Below are 15,626 nucleotides of genomic sequence, written 5' to 3' on the forward strand. Positions count from 1 at the left end.
TCTGTGACATGGGGTAAGTGTAAAGTATGGGACATTTCTCCGGGGGCAGTTAGCCTGGGGGAGGAGGGAGGGGGGTCTACATGGGGTGGAGGGTACAGGGTTTTTGTTGTACAGGGTTTCCTTCTCCTTTAATGAATCAGAAGAAAGTTAATGTAGGACTGGCCGAACCAGAGATTACTTAGTTAACAAGTTTCAATATACAAACAATCCCTGTTTTGTTTAAAGGGAGGCCATTTTTTAGTAGCTTAATGCTTAAAACAGGGTTTTCGTTAATTTGGATCACCCTACCTTAAGTCAACTATAAATCCTTGAAACATTAAATAAACCTAATAGGATTGTTTTGCCATAAATATGGATTCATGCAGCTTAGCTACCATCAAGTACAGGTATGGGATCCATTATCTGGTAACCCGTTATCCAGAAAGCTCTGAATTGCAGGATGGTGTCTCTCATAGACTCATTTATAATCAAATAATTCAGATTTTTAAAAATGATTTCCTTTTTCTCTGTAACACTAAAACAGTACCTTATACTTGATCCCAACTAAGATATAATTAATCCGTATTGATGGCAAAACCAGAATGTTTCAATGTTTTTTTAGTAGACTACAAGTACGGAGATCCAAATTATGGAAAGATCCGGAGAACCCCAGGTCCCAAGCATTCTGGATAAAAGGTCCCAGATCTGTACAAGTTATTGTTTTATTTGTACAGTGAAAAAGGAAATAATTTTCGAAAATTAGCATTATTTGCCTAAACGGGCTCTATAGGAGATGGCCTTTCCATAATTCAGAGCTTTCAATATAACAAATTTCAGGATAAGGGATGTCATACCTGTACACTTAAGGAAAACGCTAATTCTGCAAAAAAATATAATTAAAAATGTGTCGTTTGTCCCTTTTTTCGAGGGAAAGTTCTGTCCTCTATGACCATAATGCGCATAATGAGGGAATTTTCAATAAAATCTTAGTTTCTTTCAAGACCCACAAGTCATCTCTTGACACAAACTTTCACCAAAGGTAGAAATAAAATTTACAAATGAAGATTTTTCATGCTTACATGCTAAAAAAATTTTAAAAAAGGAAATAAAAATGTATTTTGAAAGTACAATTGATAATTATTAGCATTTCTATTTTTAATTTCAACAATTGTTTTGAGATTTGTTTCAGAAAGTGTTTGGCCTTTAGAATCTATGGAATATTCAGCTCTTTAAATTTTAGCCTTAGCCATTTAGGTTTCCATGTCCATGTATTCCATATCAAAAATGCTATCATCACATCTATATGATGCTTTTAACTGTAGGCTCTATACGAATTACTGCAATGCATTTTAATTTCATCCTTAGTTTCATCCTTAAAGCCATATTTGGAATCCAGTGTTCATTTGCATTCATTTTCATTTGTGCATTTGTTTAGAAACCAGATCATTAATATTTCATGACTACTAAATATATAATTTTTTTTTTATTTGTTTAAAATTTGCCATGTGTTTATACTCATCAAAATGTTGAGGACATCTAGTAAGATGTCTCCGATACATGTTTTTTTTCTGCTGTTTTCTGTCTACAACTGCTTTTTAATCTGTTACTGTTTTTAGATATCCTTTGTCACCTCAGTGCCTCATCTTCTCACATTTTATTGTGCTCCATACATCTGCTCTTCTTTCTCTGTCACTGGTCTCATAATTGCTTACACGTCAAACTGTGTTTGAATAATAGGGGCCATCTACTAGTTGACATTTTGCATTCTTCACATTGTTTCTTATGAGCATTGCTTTTGAATCATTTTAATTAAATATGCTGCTATGAATGTGATCCTCACTCCCAATGGTATTACTCTAGCTACGTCAATGTAATGAGAAAATATAAACATTTTTACCCTGGAATTGTAGTCATGCACCAACAATACATGGAATATTCACTTTGCTGTTGCTGCTCATAAGGAGAAATATGTGAAATCCAGATTACCCCGGACATCTTTTAGAAGCATATTACTTTGGCATTTTCAGTATAAAGGATCTACATCAGAGAGCAGTGGTTTTATTAACAGGTCTATTGTTTGCTCCATGTCTAGTAACAATAGCAACCAAACCAATCAGCAAAAGCATTTATTGTCTGTTATGTGTTACTTGACCTGAAGGCAACAGGTAATTGGTTGCTATGGGTTACTAGACCATAAGCAAACTTTACACCTAATAAATTGCCAAATAACCATAATTAATATTAAAGGAACAGTAACGTCAAAAAATGTAATCCTTTTAAGTAATAAAAATATAATGCAATGTTGCCCTGCACTGGTAAAACTGGTGTGTTTGCTTCAAAAACACTACGGTTTATATAAATAAGCTGCTGTGTAGCAATGGTGGCAGCCATTCAAAGCTGAAAGGCTCAGGTTATACAGCAGATAAGCTCTGTAGAACATAATGGTGTTATCTGTTATCCATTAGTTAAACTGTGCCATATAGCCTTTATTCAATTTCTGACATTGCTAAACAGCGGATTTTTTAATATAAACTATAGTAGTGTTTATAAAGCAAACAGATCAGTTTTACCAGTGCAGGGCAACAGTACATGATATTTTCATTACTTGAAAACACTTTCATTTTTTGATGTTACTGTTCCTTTAAGTGATAACAATGGGAACATGTATTTGGATATGGACACCAGCTGCAAAACATATGAAAGGGGTAGTAAACCCTTCTGTTTCATTAATGCTTGATAACTTGGGTGTATCTTAAATAAGGGTTGTGCTTAAAATATAAAGTAGCATATAGAGCTATATGTTTTTTTATGCTTCCTCATTCAAGGCGAGAAAACAAGTACATTACACAGATGTGTGCTCCATCCATAAACTTCAGCCCTCAGCATTAATGATCCTTAGAAATCTTATAAAACTATAGAAGAAGCAGGACCCTGGGAATGGCTAGGAGGTAAAGGGTGCCAAGTAAGGGGTTCCAGTTGCTGATGATTGAAAGCAAACTTTTTATTGGTCTCTAAGGATTATTATACTTGAAGCAAACTTTGCTTGTTATTACATTTATTTCCGTATTACAAAATTACGTGGCAGTGCTTCAAACCTAATGTAAATTAAATGAATTACCATAAATAAGTTAGATTATCTTAATGTAAAAAGTAGGGATGCACCGAATCCACAATTTTGGATACCGAACCTAATTCTAATTTCATATGCAAATTAGGGGTGGGAAGGGGAAAACATTTTTTACTTCCTTGTTTTGTGACAAATAGTCACGTGATTTCCCTCCGCACCCCTAATTTGCATATGCAAATTCAATTTGGTTCGGCCAGGCAGAAGGATTCGGCCGAATCCGAATCCTGCTGAAAAAGGCAGAATCCTCGAAGTAACTAAGCTGTTGTGTCAGGAGTTTTAACACAGGTATTGGATCCCATATCTGGAAACCCAGTATCCCAAAAAGTCAAAATGAAATCTGTGCTACAATTTACACCAATAATCAGCTTTTTCTATGAACTCATATGCATTTTAAATTCTGTAATTGTCTGTAATTGTCATTTATAAAGGTCAATGTATAATTTATGTCCTGTATAAGCATCTGAGGGCCTCCCCCTTAGAGCTGCAGCCCTAGGCACAGGCTTTCAAGTGCTCAGGGTCAGACTGGAGCATTGGGGGTCCCACCAGGTTACAAACTTCCAGGGCCCCCTACGCACATGAGTGAACGCTGGTACACATATGCGAATGCCAGCACGCGGCACGCATGTACGAACAATTGGCATTATTGTTTTCTATTGGGAGCCGGACGTTCGCGGGAGCGGGTCTGGCCCAATATATGGTATTTGTCAGATGGTAAATAAGCCTCTGATGGCCTGCCTTACAGCACATTTCTTTGGAAACAGAATTAGCAAAACACTATACGTTAGTATTAACCTTAACAAAAAAGGATGCTAAATCAAATAATTTACAGACATACAAAAAGTTGCTGATTTTACAATTGCTTATGTAATGCAATGTTATGTTTTGAAAATTGCAAGAGATATTTGAATTTCAGTGTTTTCTAAAATCAAGCTAGTATTACGAATTATTGGTTCATTCAAAATATTGATCTACTAACCTGGTTGGGATCTTGACTCTGAGATACCTGTCCACAGCAATGGCTAGTAGTGCTAAAATGGAGCTTTGAGTCAAAATAAGCACTATGCAGACCACCATAAGACAGCTATAAAACTCTGTCTCCAGTCCAATGCTTATTATGATGGCAAGTGGGATGACCAAGGCACCTACAGCGATATCAGCCACGGCAAGTGACACAATGAAAAAGAAAGTGGTGTCTCTGAGGGCTTGGTTGACAATCACAGCCCAGATTACCAGTATATTTCCAAGTACAGAAATCAAAGCTATCACTGCCTCGATGACAATGTAAACAACAAGCGAGGCTGGGATTCCCATGCTGCTTCAGTCCAAAGAGACTTCCTTAAGCTTCGACCTGGGAAGGAAAGTGTACAGATAGATATTGTTCATTATCCACCCTTGAACTAAGTTATTTAAATACCATAAAAGATAGCATTCGTAATAACTAGTAACAAAACAAGGTACAGAGTAGATAAAGAAAATACAATGCCATATATTACAGCTTTTAGACATCTCTTAAAGAATAAAGAGATCATCATCCAGATTGCATACTGTATATCACGGGCTACTTGGGAATATCTAATGTTTGTGAAGAAAAGATACATTTGTGCAAAACTGTATGACTTGCATGACCTGTACAGATTGAAATAAATGTTATATGATTATAGTAATGTACAGCAAATCCCAAATTGGACACATTATCAATGGTGTTCTTAGAAAAAATAAATAAATAAATAAAAGGGCAGCATCACTGAGCACTGAGAGGTTTTAGAAGGGAAGCTGGGACCTGGGTACAGTGAGATCAGTATTAATATCAGCCCATAGAAAAGACTTGCCAGTGCTCCTCTCTTTCCTCAGGTCATTTGTCTATGCTCCTATTGTTGCTGCTCTGAGAATAAGCCCATTGTATTAATTGTAAACCCTGCTATCGGTAATCCTAAAAAGAGGAAGAGTGGTGAAGGGGTCCTGGTGCTGTCATTCAGAAAGAAAATATAGCTGCTGATGGGGGGGGAGTCAGATATTTATCAATAGGCAACATGGTGAAGAGGGAACAGGATGCCTGGTTCTAGGAGGCAGGCATAGGAGATGGATGGGAAGCTGATAGAATGTCCAGGGTGGAGAGGGTAGCAGCATGGGCATTGAAAACTGTAGGGAACCAGAAGAGGGGTGGCTAGTACTGGGAATTGTACAAATGAAGGTGCTGGGAGTTATGCATGTTAGTGAAGTCCTAACAGTGAAGCTGGCCAGTGAGAAGGTCAGAATAATTAAAGAGAGATATTGGTTTTTACCACATAACTAATATTTGTGATAAACAGGCATTTGCAGATTATAAAGAATAATACAGTCCCCTACTACAATCAAAAAGCTATTAAACTTAACAAAGGAATTCCATGAATGTATAAAGTCAAAAAATACCTTAGAGACTTCTTATGTCCTGATAAATGAATAAGTAGAAGTACAGTTGTATACTACACTAACAGGTGTTCAGCTGCGTCAGATCACTCTGAGGGTGACATATTTATGGGCAGGTAATAGTTGCTTCTTTACCTCATGGTCCATAAATTGAAACAGTGATGCTATAAATCAGAGCAGCACTCTGGGTTGTCATATTGTGAGATGGGTCAGTTTCACATTTCAGTATTATTGTAACTAGAAGGAAATGACAGTAACAGTATCAAAAAAAATAATCCTATTGGTGAATTCTTGGTAGACTGCTCTGTGAGGTGTTCAGAAGGTTTATAGCACTGTATAAGAATGTATATAGTTTTTTGGTAATATGTAGAATCTGGAGTTTGCAAGAGAACTTGCAGGATGAAAATAATATATTAGAATAGAGTACAGGTACAACACCCTGACAATGGAGTTTGATTTTATGCTTCATAATAATAATTTTATGCTGCATAGATATATATTAAAGAAAATTAGAGAATATCATAAGCAAAAGAAAAAAAAACTTTTTTTAAGGAGAAGTCTTTTTAGTTATATTTGCTATTGCAATATGCGCTAAGGTTGCCACCTCACCCCTTTAAAACCGAACACATATGGAATACACAGCCTGCATGGCTAATTAGCAATTCATTTAGGGCAGGACTACACGGCTGATTCTGCCACGATCCGACGCGCTGCGCAAAATCGCCGACTTCACGTAGGATGCGACGGAAATAAAGTAAGTAATGCCAGTGTCGGATCATGTCGCATTGTTGATGCAACGCGACATGACTGTCGAATGCAGACACAGCGATCTGACAATTGAATTTCTTACCGTACCTTATTTCCGTCGCATCGGACATGATCTCTGAGATTTTGCACAGCGTGTCGGATCACGGCGGAATCGGCCGTGTAGTCCTGCCCTTAGATGCATGCTGCAGACTGAAATGATTTATGTGTAGAAGACAAGGAAGCAGAGCTGACTGGCACTCAAACAGATCCTCAAGACCAGAGATTTTCAGTTAAAAAAATATATTTTTATTAGTAGAAAAATTAAAAATATACCTGCATCTCTATCCACCCTTGGGTTTTGCAGTTACCACTGAAATGAAAAATCTCTGCATGTGCCATTGTCCTTAAGGGAAAATGTTCCTGAAAATCATTTTTGATTGATTGTTTTCAATTGTGAGCACTGCTGTCTACATGATAAGCTGGAAAAGCTCGGGTCACAAAACACCTTGAATTGTCCCATGTGCCAATGTTCTCTTACAGGGGCCACAGTGAAGGACTGAATGCACACGAGACACACTATGTAGATTCTCTTGAACATTGTGCACGTCACAGTAGTACAGTGGGTACAGGCCCCATAGTAAAGAATGAGCTCTGTTAGCATATGCATTCCTGTGCAGAAGTAACACAATAATAATAAATTCCCCTGTGCACAATGGCACATGCAGAGATTTATAGTGTTTGCCCAAACTTGGGGTCCAAAACATTTAAAGCTGCTCTTCATTGGCCCCTATAATATTACCTAAAAGTGCAAGCAGCCCTGACAAGCTCAGGGGTGTTCTGTGGAGTCAGTGGAAGGTTCTTTTGGGTCTTTGTTCCTGTGTGTCTTACTACTAAAAAGCACTTTCCCTTGTTCAATTTCCTTTCTGAGCTTCTACAACATGTATTATTTCCTATTCATGCCGGACTTAAATTCCTAAGGAGTATTCCATTCTTTATCATTTTCCCTCTAACCTCATGGGATGTTCTCTGAACAGTTCCAAAGCTTTTCATTGATCTTGATTTTGTGCAGTATACTGTAATTAAAGTTCCTGTAGACATGCTTTTTGTGGAGCAAACACTAATTTAGGGCTTGTTCACACTAATGACTTGACTCTGCTATTTGACTACAGTTACAAATCACCATCATTTTTTTTTCACTGTCTTCTACTGGCTGTTCAGACTGGACACTGCAGTAGCCTTAAATATCTCCCATTTCTTGTTGCGCAGGGCATCTTTCTAAATAATGAAGACTGCAGAAAACAATATGGGTCATCTGGTGAATTGTTTTTGCTGAAGAAGGTAAGATCTTTAGTCAAATATCCCTCTACACCAGTTCCTGGTTACCATAGAGAGCTATAGGAAATGCACTAGTAAAAGCAAACTGCAATAGTTAACATGACACAGTCCTTGAAATGTTTCTTAAAAGTATAGGAATAGGTTTTGGAATAAGTTACAATTTTAAAAATACATTAAGGGGGTTATTTATCAAAATCAGATTTTTTCTTAAATAAAAAAGTCCAACCAAACTAGAATCCACGATGTGACCTTATTTATTATTAAAAAGCACGATTAAATCGGATCGGGGACAAACTTGATAAAATCGAGTGGAAACCTGAATCATACAATTTTTTCAGAGCTTTCAGCGAAAAAAATGTGAAAAGTCGGATTTTCGGGCTAATTCCAGAGCAGAAACGTCCAAATGGATATGGACCTCTAACATTGACTTTTATACAACCTCAGCAGGAGATGCCAGATTTTCAGATTCAGACTTTTTGCAGCATCTGGCTTTAATAAATCCAGAGAAATTTGAGGGGTTTTTTCCACTCAAAATTCAGATTTTATAGTAAAAAAAAAACCTCAATTTTTTTGAGTTTTTTCCATTCGGACTTATAAAAATAAACCCCCGAGTGTAACAAACACCAGCTTTGATTTCCCACAACTCAAAAGTACATTATTAAATAATGCTGTCTGCTTTTGTGGTACATAAGTGACTTTAGAAAAATACAATTTAGAGCATTCAAATATGACTAGCCAAACCGAATTGTGGAAAAATCGTTGTAAAAGATGGCTTGACTAGTTTTGTTTTATAAAGCACTGTGGTCTTGGTTGTTCCATTAAAATTAATATATATATTAAATAACATATAAAGAGCTTTTCATACTGCAGAGTCATATTTACAGCTGTGAAGAATATACAGCCGAGATTCATAACCCTTAAAAATAGGACCATGATGGGAGCTCACTGACTACAATACTAAATGAAAGATATATATATATATATATATATATATATATATATATATATATATATATAAAATGGGGCATATTTAATGGGGTATATGTGAAATTTATAATCTAAAACACGGGTATGACAAATGTTGGCGTGTTAACTTCACATTGTGGACACAAGAAGAAGTATGCAGTGGGTCTGGTGGGAGGGTGGATTGTGACGGGGTGGTTTCCAAACATCCCTGTCCGACACTGCTTTTATTCACTCTCCCTAAAATATATTTTCAGCCCTACATTATTATCCTCTCTGTTATTTTCTTTGCATTGCCTCGCCATGCAAATAAACAAAAGTTAAAGCCACAAGGTAAAACACAAGGCAAAATCTTCATAGTAGGTGGTCGACACATGGGTAGATAAACTGTAAGTGTTTGCTTTGATATTTGCTTGTAAATCTAGCCACTAGCAAAATCCATAGGGGGTGGGATGATGCAGGCAGCCTATTAACCATTGCTGACTAAAGGATTATACACCACATTGTTGGCCAGGTAATACGTTCAGCAAATAGTCTTGTACAATGAGCACAACCAAGGGCTTGTCTGACAGTGACTAATGAACCACACTCATACATTCTGTTATGTAGATGTTAAACTCACAAGAGCACATTTTCACCATGCCTGAGCACACAAGTTAGTACAGCTGCACACATACACACAAACAAACACGGAGTGCACGGATAATTTTGTATTCACCCTCACAATGAATCCCCCTATGGTGCTGTGTACATTGCTTATTGTGGCCAACAGAGATGTTTTGTGCACTTGTCCTACACAGAATTAGAGCTGACATTACTCATGTGACCCTAATTAGTTAATTGATATTGAACATCCTATTCATTCCTTACTGGAAGCAAATAAGTTGGAAAGGCTTTTCCATACAATCAAAGGGGCCATGCAAGGTGCTAAACTATTCTCATATATCCCCTGTTTCCAGCATGATTGATCTCAGGCCTGTGATCTTAGGCCTAATTAAAACATTTGCTTTCACGAGTGTCAATTTAACACTCTGCACTAGTGTGGCTCAAATGATAATAGTTTGAGTATTTAACAGCATTTTACCAAAAACATAATTTTTGTATCTAAAAGTATCCATCTCTACACCCCTTGAGGGAAACCAACACTGTTTTTTAAAAGGCCTCATACAGCCACCAGGGTCTGATTGGCTTAGTGAGGAATGATTGTTGTTGGGTCTAAGCCCAACTCATCACACACTGGCAGGTTGCCCTCTCTTAATAGTGGGGCATAACCATTCGCTCTTCTGAGTAATATATATAGATCTCCATAATTTAACATTTATCCCACATAAATCTTTGATTTGCCTCCTCTAGAGAAAAACATATTTTCTCAGAGCACCAGCTTGAAATACACAGTAACTTTGATGTTCCACATAGACAGAACATCAGACAGACAAACTTGTGTATTCTGAACTTTAACCTTATTGGCAGGCTGAAGAGAGAAGGTTTGCCTCATTTGTATGGAAAGTCAGGGAAGAATCTTAGCTCCCTTACCTGTGCCCATTCAGAGGCAAGACCTTTTGTACAGATTATCAGAAGAATGCTTGTGCAAAGTATCCCTAAGCAGGATAGGCAAATTATACAGTGAATATATACTTCCATTTTGTGCACAATCTATTAAGTGCAGAATAACTATTAAGGAAATTACCCACAGATAACCCAGCATTTTTATTTTGCAAGTCATGGTCAGGCCAGCAAACTGAGGCAATGGACTTCATGAAAATTACCCCCGGGCATGCTAGCAATGTGGTTCATTGGGGCTGTTAAGTGATTGGCCACCATGGTGATTCTACTTCCATTATGGCTATATAGCTTATACATTTGATGTCCAACTTCAGTGCAATGAACATAGTTCCTGAAACTGGTCCTGTATTTGAAAAAGGGGAAAGGATAGTAAGTGAAGAATCCCTAGCTCAACTATAGCCTAGCCTAGCACTGATCTGTACCTTTAAAATATGGTTCAGATCATGAGCCCAAAATGTTCTATGCCTCTATCTGTTGTCACTGCAACACAAATATTTCAGTCTAATCAATGGATCCTTCAAAGTAAATAACCAGACTGAAAAACAAACATCCCTGAAAAACAAAACTTGTGGAAAATAAGTAGTCACATCTTTATAAAATATTTAGAATATTAAGTTCCCTCCAGTGGCATAACTACAGACGAAGCAGACCCTGCGGCCGCAGGGGGGGCCCAGGAGGAATAGGGATCCCATGAGGACCTATATATATGTAGGGGCCCCTATGGGTTAATCTGTCCTGCAGCTTTAAGGCCCCCACCTTTTTCTTAGTGTGATCTGCCAGGAGAGAATGACACTCCCCTGCTACACTGCTATATAGTGTGTGTAGGGAGTGGCCACTTCCTCTTTGGCCTGTGGATGCTGATCCAGCTGGGTGTGCTCAGGGGCGCCTGGGCACAGCTAGGCCCAGAAAGGCCCATGTGCTTTGGAAGAAGAAGTCGGGGACCAGGTAACCCCGTGAATGAGGAATAGTTACACTAGGGCAGACTTGTCATAGTCTCTCTAGGGAATGAATGTGTATTCTGCAAATGCCTAATGGAGACCTTTCCTCTGTGAGAAATGCCTAATGCCTGCAGGTCTGTGTGAGAAATGTGCTATTGCCTCAGCTCCTGTGTGAGTACTAAACCTGTGGTCACTTGCCTTGTGCATAGTTAAATAAACCGTTTCTGTTTTACTGCAAGAACCTCCTGGCGCCCATCTTTTGTTGTATGCACAGTAGCCTGGGGGATGTAGTTGCACTACACCATAGAGGGAACACTTCCACATGGCAAAGGCCCTGACCCTGTTGTGTAAGTCGCAGTGTAACCCATGCTTCTACTGCTAGCTGGACAGTTTAACTATTTGTGTGCTATGCAGCCCAAATAGGTGTTACATATATTATATTCATATACAAGCTACACTTATGGCTCTTACACAGGCGTTTTTTGCTGCGCTTGCCTGCATTCCACTTTCTTCCCTACAGCCGCAGGGGAGCGCAGAAGTAAATACAATCAATTATTGTAAAGGGAGCTGTACTCACACAGATGCACGTAAACGCCAAACGCAGGTGGGACGCAGCATGTTGCATTCCACCTGCATTTGGCACTTACATGCATCTGTGTGAGTACAGCCCCCTTGACAATAGTTGAGTGCATTTACTCCTGCGCTCCCCTATGGCTGAACGGAAGAAACCGGAATGCAGGCAAGCGCAGCAAAAAACGCCTGTGTGTAAGAGCCCACTTCACACATCACACTATCACACCTAGCTGTTGGGATTGCGTGATAACAACGTATATTGTACAGTATTGCTTGGTTGGATTACAGGGAAACACGCTTATAATATTGCAATTTTTTTTCGTTTTGCTGCAAACAGACAATAATAAATATTTACATGTTTAATACACCTCATGTGGAGGTGGTTGGGCTACTGTCACCATAGAGCAAATTGTAGGTTCATTAGTTTAGGAGAAAAAATGCTGCATTTGAAAATAATTACATGGCCCACTAGGCATTGTTCTTAAATAGAGATTTGGATCTATTTGTAATTTCTAAATATTGTTTTTTTAATTTGCATGAAATCTGCCTGATTTCAAATTATTATAATTTTAGAACACTGAGATGCCACATATCAAGCCGGACTTCATTTGAAGCAGATATCTGCACTGCAGGAGGCAGCCCATGCCTCTCATAGTGGTTATTAGGTGGTACAATGCAGTCCTGATATATCACTAGTATTACTGCACTGTTTCAAATAATTGCCTTTCATGTTTTTCCCTCCAAATGTCAGTTGTGGCTAGGTAGCTATAGAATGCTCCAGTGACATTACTGGTAACTGACAAGGCAATACCTGCAAGTACCTCTGTGAGGGGGTTGTGTGCTGCTTTTACTGAAGGTTTGCTGATTGGAACGGCCAATTTTATGGACAATCATTAAACAAATTTTCGACCCTGTATTGTTATTCTGTAGCAATGTTAGTGTCATCAATAAAATGGGGCTTTTTGATTGCAATTAAGGGGTTTCCTAGTTTCTGTTACAATTACTGGAGTGCCTGACATGAGAGGCTTATTGTGTCACCTTCATGTTTAATTATTTAAACATAATTTGGGTCAGTCTGGTAGTGAATCACATTGAATTGTTGCCACAATTGTGATGATTCATTACCCAAATAGTGCTTTATTCATCAATTGTCCTAAATTAAAATTTGGTATTTAATCTTTATATCCTTACCTGCACATATTCATACAGTATGTACCCTGTCCCTTGAATTGCCCAAAACCCAAGAACATACGGTAGACTGAGCCCACACTCACACCTTGCGCTCTTTCCTGAATACATTAGTTTACACTTTTCCTATCGTCAGGCAACTGGGAAATCAGAGCTGGGAAAAAGCGGTCAGAATCAGGTCACATTTATCCCATAATTTTACACCATTGAGAGCCGGATGTTTTTGAACGGAGATGCCCGTAATTAACTTGCTGAGCAATGTGCATAACGCAGTAATGTGCTTCATTTTGTAGAAAGGCTTATCCGTAAGATAGAGCAACAAAGACAGGGAAAGCTGTGACTCCCGAGAGTGGCCAGTGAAAAGGAGACAGGCAGGGAAGGGCTTCGTTTTTGTTAGCAAATGAACAGCTCCATTGTCTGGCTATTGATGTACCATGTACCATGTCTGATACTACATGCTCATACCTACATCACACAACCCAGTGGGAGCCTATTAATCCCACAACGCAGTGGAAGCCTATTAGTCATGGTTATAATATGCAACCCCTTACTTGCATCCTATCTGTACATTTCATAATGCTGTTTACTATCTGAAATGACAAGTACCCTATGTTAAAAAAAAAAAAAACACCTGTGTCCATTGTTTATAATACACTTGTGTTTTTAAAGTATACAGAAATATCCGAATGCTTAGTGGTGCTTTATGACACTAAACGACAAGCAGATTCTGGGAATTGTAGTTCAAACCAGCTGCAGGACAGCAGTTAAGTCAAGAACAATTATTACTTTACTATATCAGCATCCTTTAGAAAGTGGTAGGCATTGGTAGGCATAGCAGCCGTTACCTTCCTCAGTGTGTCAGATTTGTGTTAAAAAGAAATCACATTTCTACTTACCATGCCTTTGTTAGGATCCCATTTGGCATCTTCAGTGCCATTCACTCCCCACATTATAATTCCTCATTCACAGCATCACCCCTTTGCCCTTGAAAGGCTCTTGCAATCTGCTCCCCAGCACTATCCCAGCGTGATGAAGACTGCAGCATAGGATGTCATCCAAAATGCACATTCCTGCCTTGAATGTACCTCTGCTTAATCTGCTTTTGCAGCTTTTACTAGCTCCCAACAGTGTTGCAATCAATCAGCCATCACATGATCCCTCTGTACTAGGCTCCTGAGATTTCCTTAAAGGTATAGCATCCTGTTAGAGTTGGAGCATTAACCTGCAGAGGCAAAGGGGAGTGTAAACAATGTTACACTCATTGCTTAATCTATGTGCTTCCTTTTAAGGCAACTGCAAAATAAGCTTGGCAAAAATATGCAGTGTGTCTTGTCTTTGTCATATTATACTGGGCTTGCAATCATTGTCTTGTTTTAGCAAAATGAAAAATGGATTGTGTTAGAGATTTTTAGCAAAATGAAGCTGCTTTACATCCCGTCAGCTTGTTCTTTATGTCTTTTTTCCCTTTATCCAGGGATACTTCTAAAACTATATAGCTTTAGGTAGGTCCATGGACCAATAACACTCTAATTTACCACGTGACTATAATTACTATACTTCTTTAGTTGTATACAGGCATGGGATCTGCTATCCAGAAACTTGCTATCCAGAAAGCTCCAAATTACGGGACTCTATTTTAATCAAATAATTCACTTTTTTTTTTAAAATGATTTCTATTTAAAACAGTACCTTGTATGTGATCCCGACTAATATATAATATTTAGGCAAAACTATCTTACTGGGTTTATTGAATGTTAAAGGATTTTTTACTAGACTTTATGTATGGTGATCCATGTTATGGAAAGTCCCCTCAAATGGAAAACCCCTGGTCCAGGGATAACAGGTCCCATACCTACCTCTAACATATTCCACAGCACTTTGCAGAGATTATACAACATTTACGTCTCTTTGCCAATCGTACTGACGATGGTCAGTTTTTATCAAGGACCAATTAAGCTTCCTGTTTTGGAGTATTGGAGGAAACCCATGTTTGGCTACAATCCGCTTTGCCAGAAGAGCTAACAATCTTACTGACGATGGTCAGTTGTATCAAGGACCAATTAACCTTCCTGTTTTGGAGTATTGGAGGAAACCCATGTTTAGCTAGACCATTGTTTATGCACCCATGCAAATAAACCCATGAAGACATAGGGGTCCGTTTACTAAAGTGCGGTAAATCTGACTTTAAGTGAGTGTTATACAGGTCATTCTTCCTATTCAGTTTCACCTGTCTATGCATTTTGGAAACAGATTATCCCCGTATCCTATATTTTGACTGATGTAGAAGGGGTATCGTAATATATATCAGTAATTAAGCAAGTAAGCTTTAATGTTTTTATAAAATCATTGATGCCATATACAGGTATCAGATCTGTTATCCAGAGACACATTAACCAGAAAGCTCCAAATTATGGGAAGGTCATCCCCCATAGATTCCGTTTTAATCAAATAATTCACAATTTTTAGGGGCCGATTCACTAAGCTCGAGTGAAGGATTCGAATGAAAAAACTTCGAATTTCGAAGTATTTTTTGGGTACTTCGACCATCGAATTGGTTAAATTCGTTCGAATTCGAACGAAATCGAACGAATCGAACGAAAAATCGTTCGACTATTCGACCATTCGATAGTCGAAGTACTTCCCCTTTAAAAAAAACTTCGACCCCCTACTTCGGCAGCTAAAAGCTACCGAAGTCAATGTTAGCCTATGGGGAAGGTCCCCATAGGCTTGCCTGTGATTTTTTGATCGAAGGATTTTCCTTCGATCGTTGGATTAAAATCCTTCGAATCGAACGATTCGAAGGATTT

General features: G+C 38.3%; 1 protein-coding gene across 2 annotated transcripts in view; it reads right to left on the minus strand.

Moving 5' to 3' along the window:
* adora1.S (adenosine A1 receptor S homeolog) overlaps positions 1-13,993 on the minus strand; it is a 37,670-nt gene extending 23,677 nt beyond the window's left edge. The window contains exons 1-2 of one of the 2 annotated variants that reach the window (XM_018249198.2): positions 13,716-13,990; positions 4,083-4,454 (exon numbers count right to left, since the gene is read on the minus strand). In XM_018249198.2, the coding sequence (XP_018104687.1) occupies positions 4,083-4,417 (335 nt within the window). In that variant the 5' untranslated portion in view covers positions 4,418-4,454; positions 13,716-13,990. Of the gene's footprint in view, positions 1-4,082; positions 4,455-13,715 lie in introns of both variants that reach the window. The other variant, XM_041583739.1, reaches the window with a different exon arrangement.
* Between the last annotated feature and the right edge of the window lie 1,633 nt (positions 13,994-15,626).

This window comes from Xenopus laevis, chromosome 2S, assembly GCF_017654675.1.
Source record: "Xenopus laevis strain J_2021 chromosome 2S, Xenopus_laevis_v10.1, whole genome shotgun sequence".
Classification (NCBI taxonomy): Eukaryota; Metazoa; Chordata; class Amphibia; order Anura; family Pipidae; genus Xenopus; species Xenopus laevis.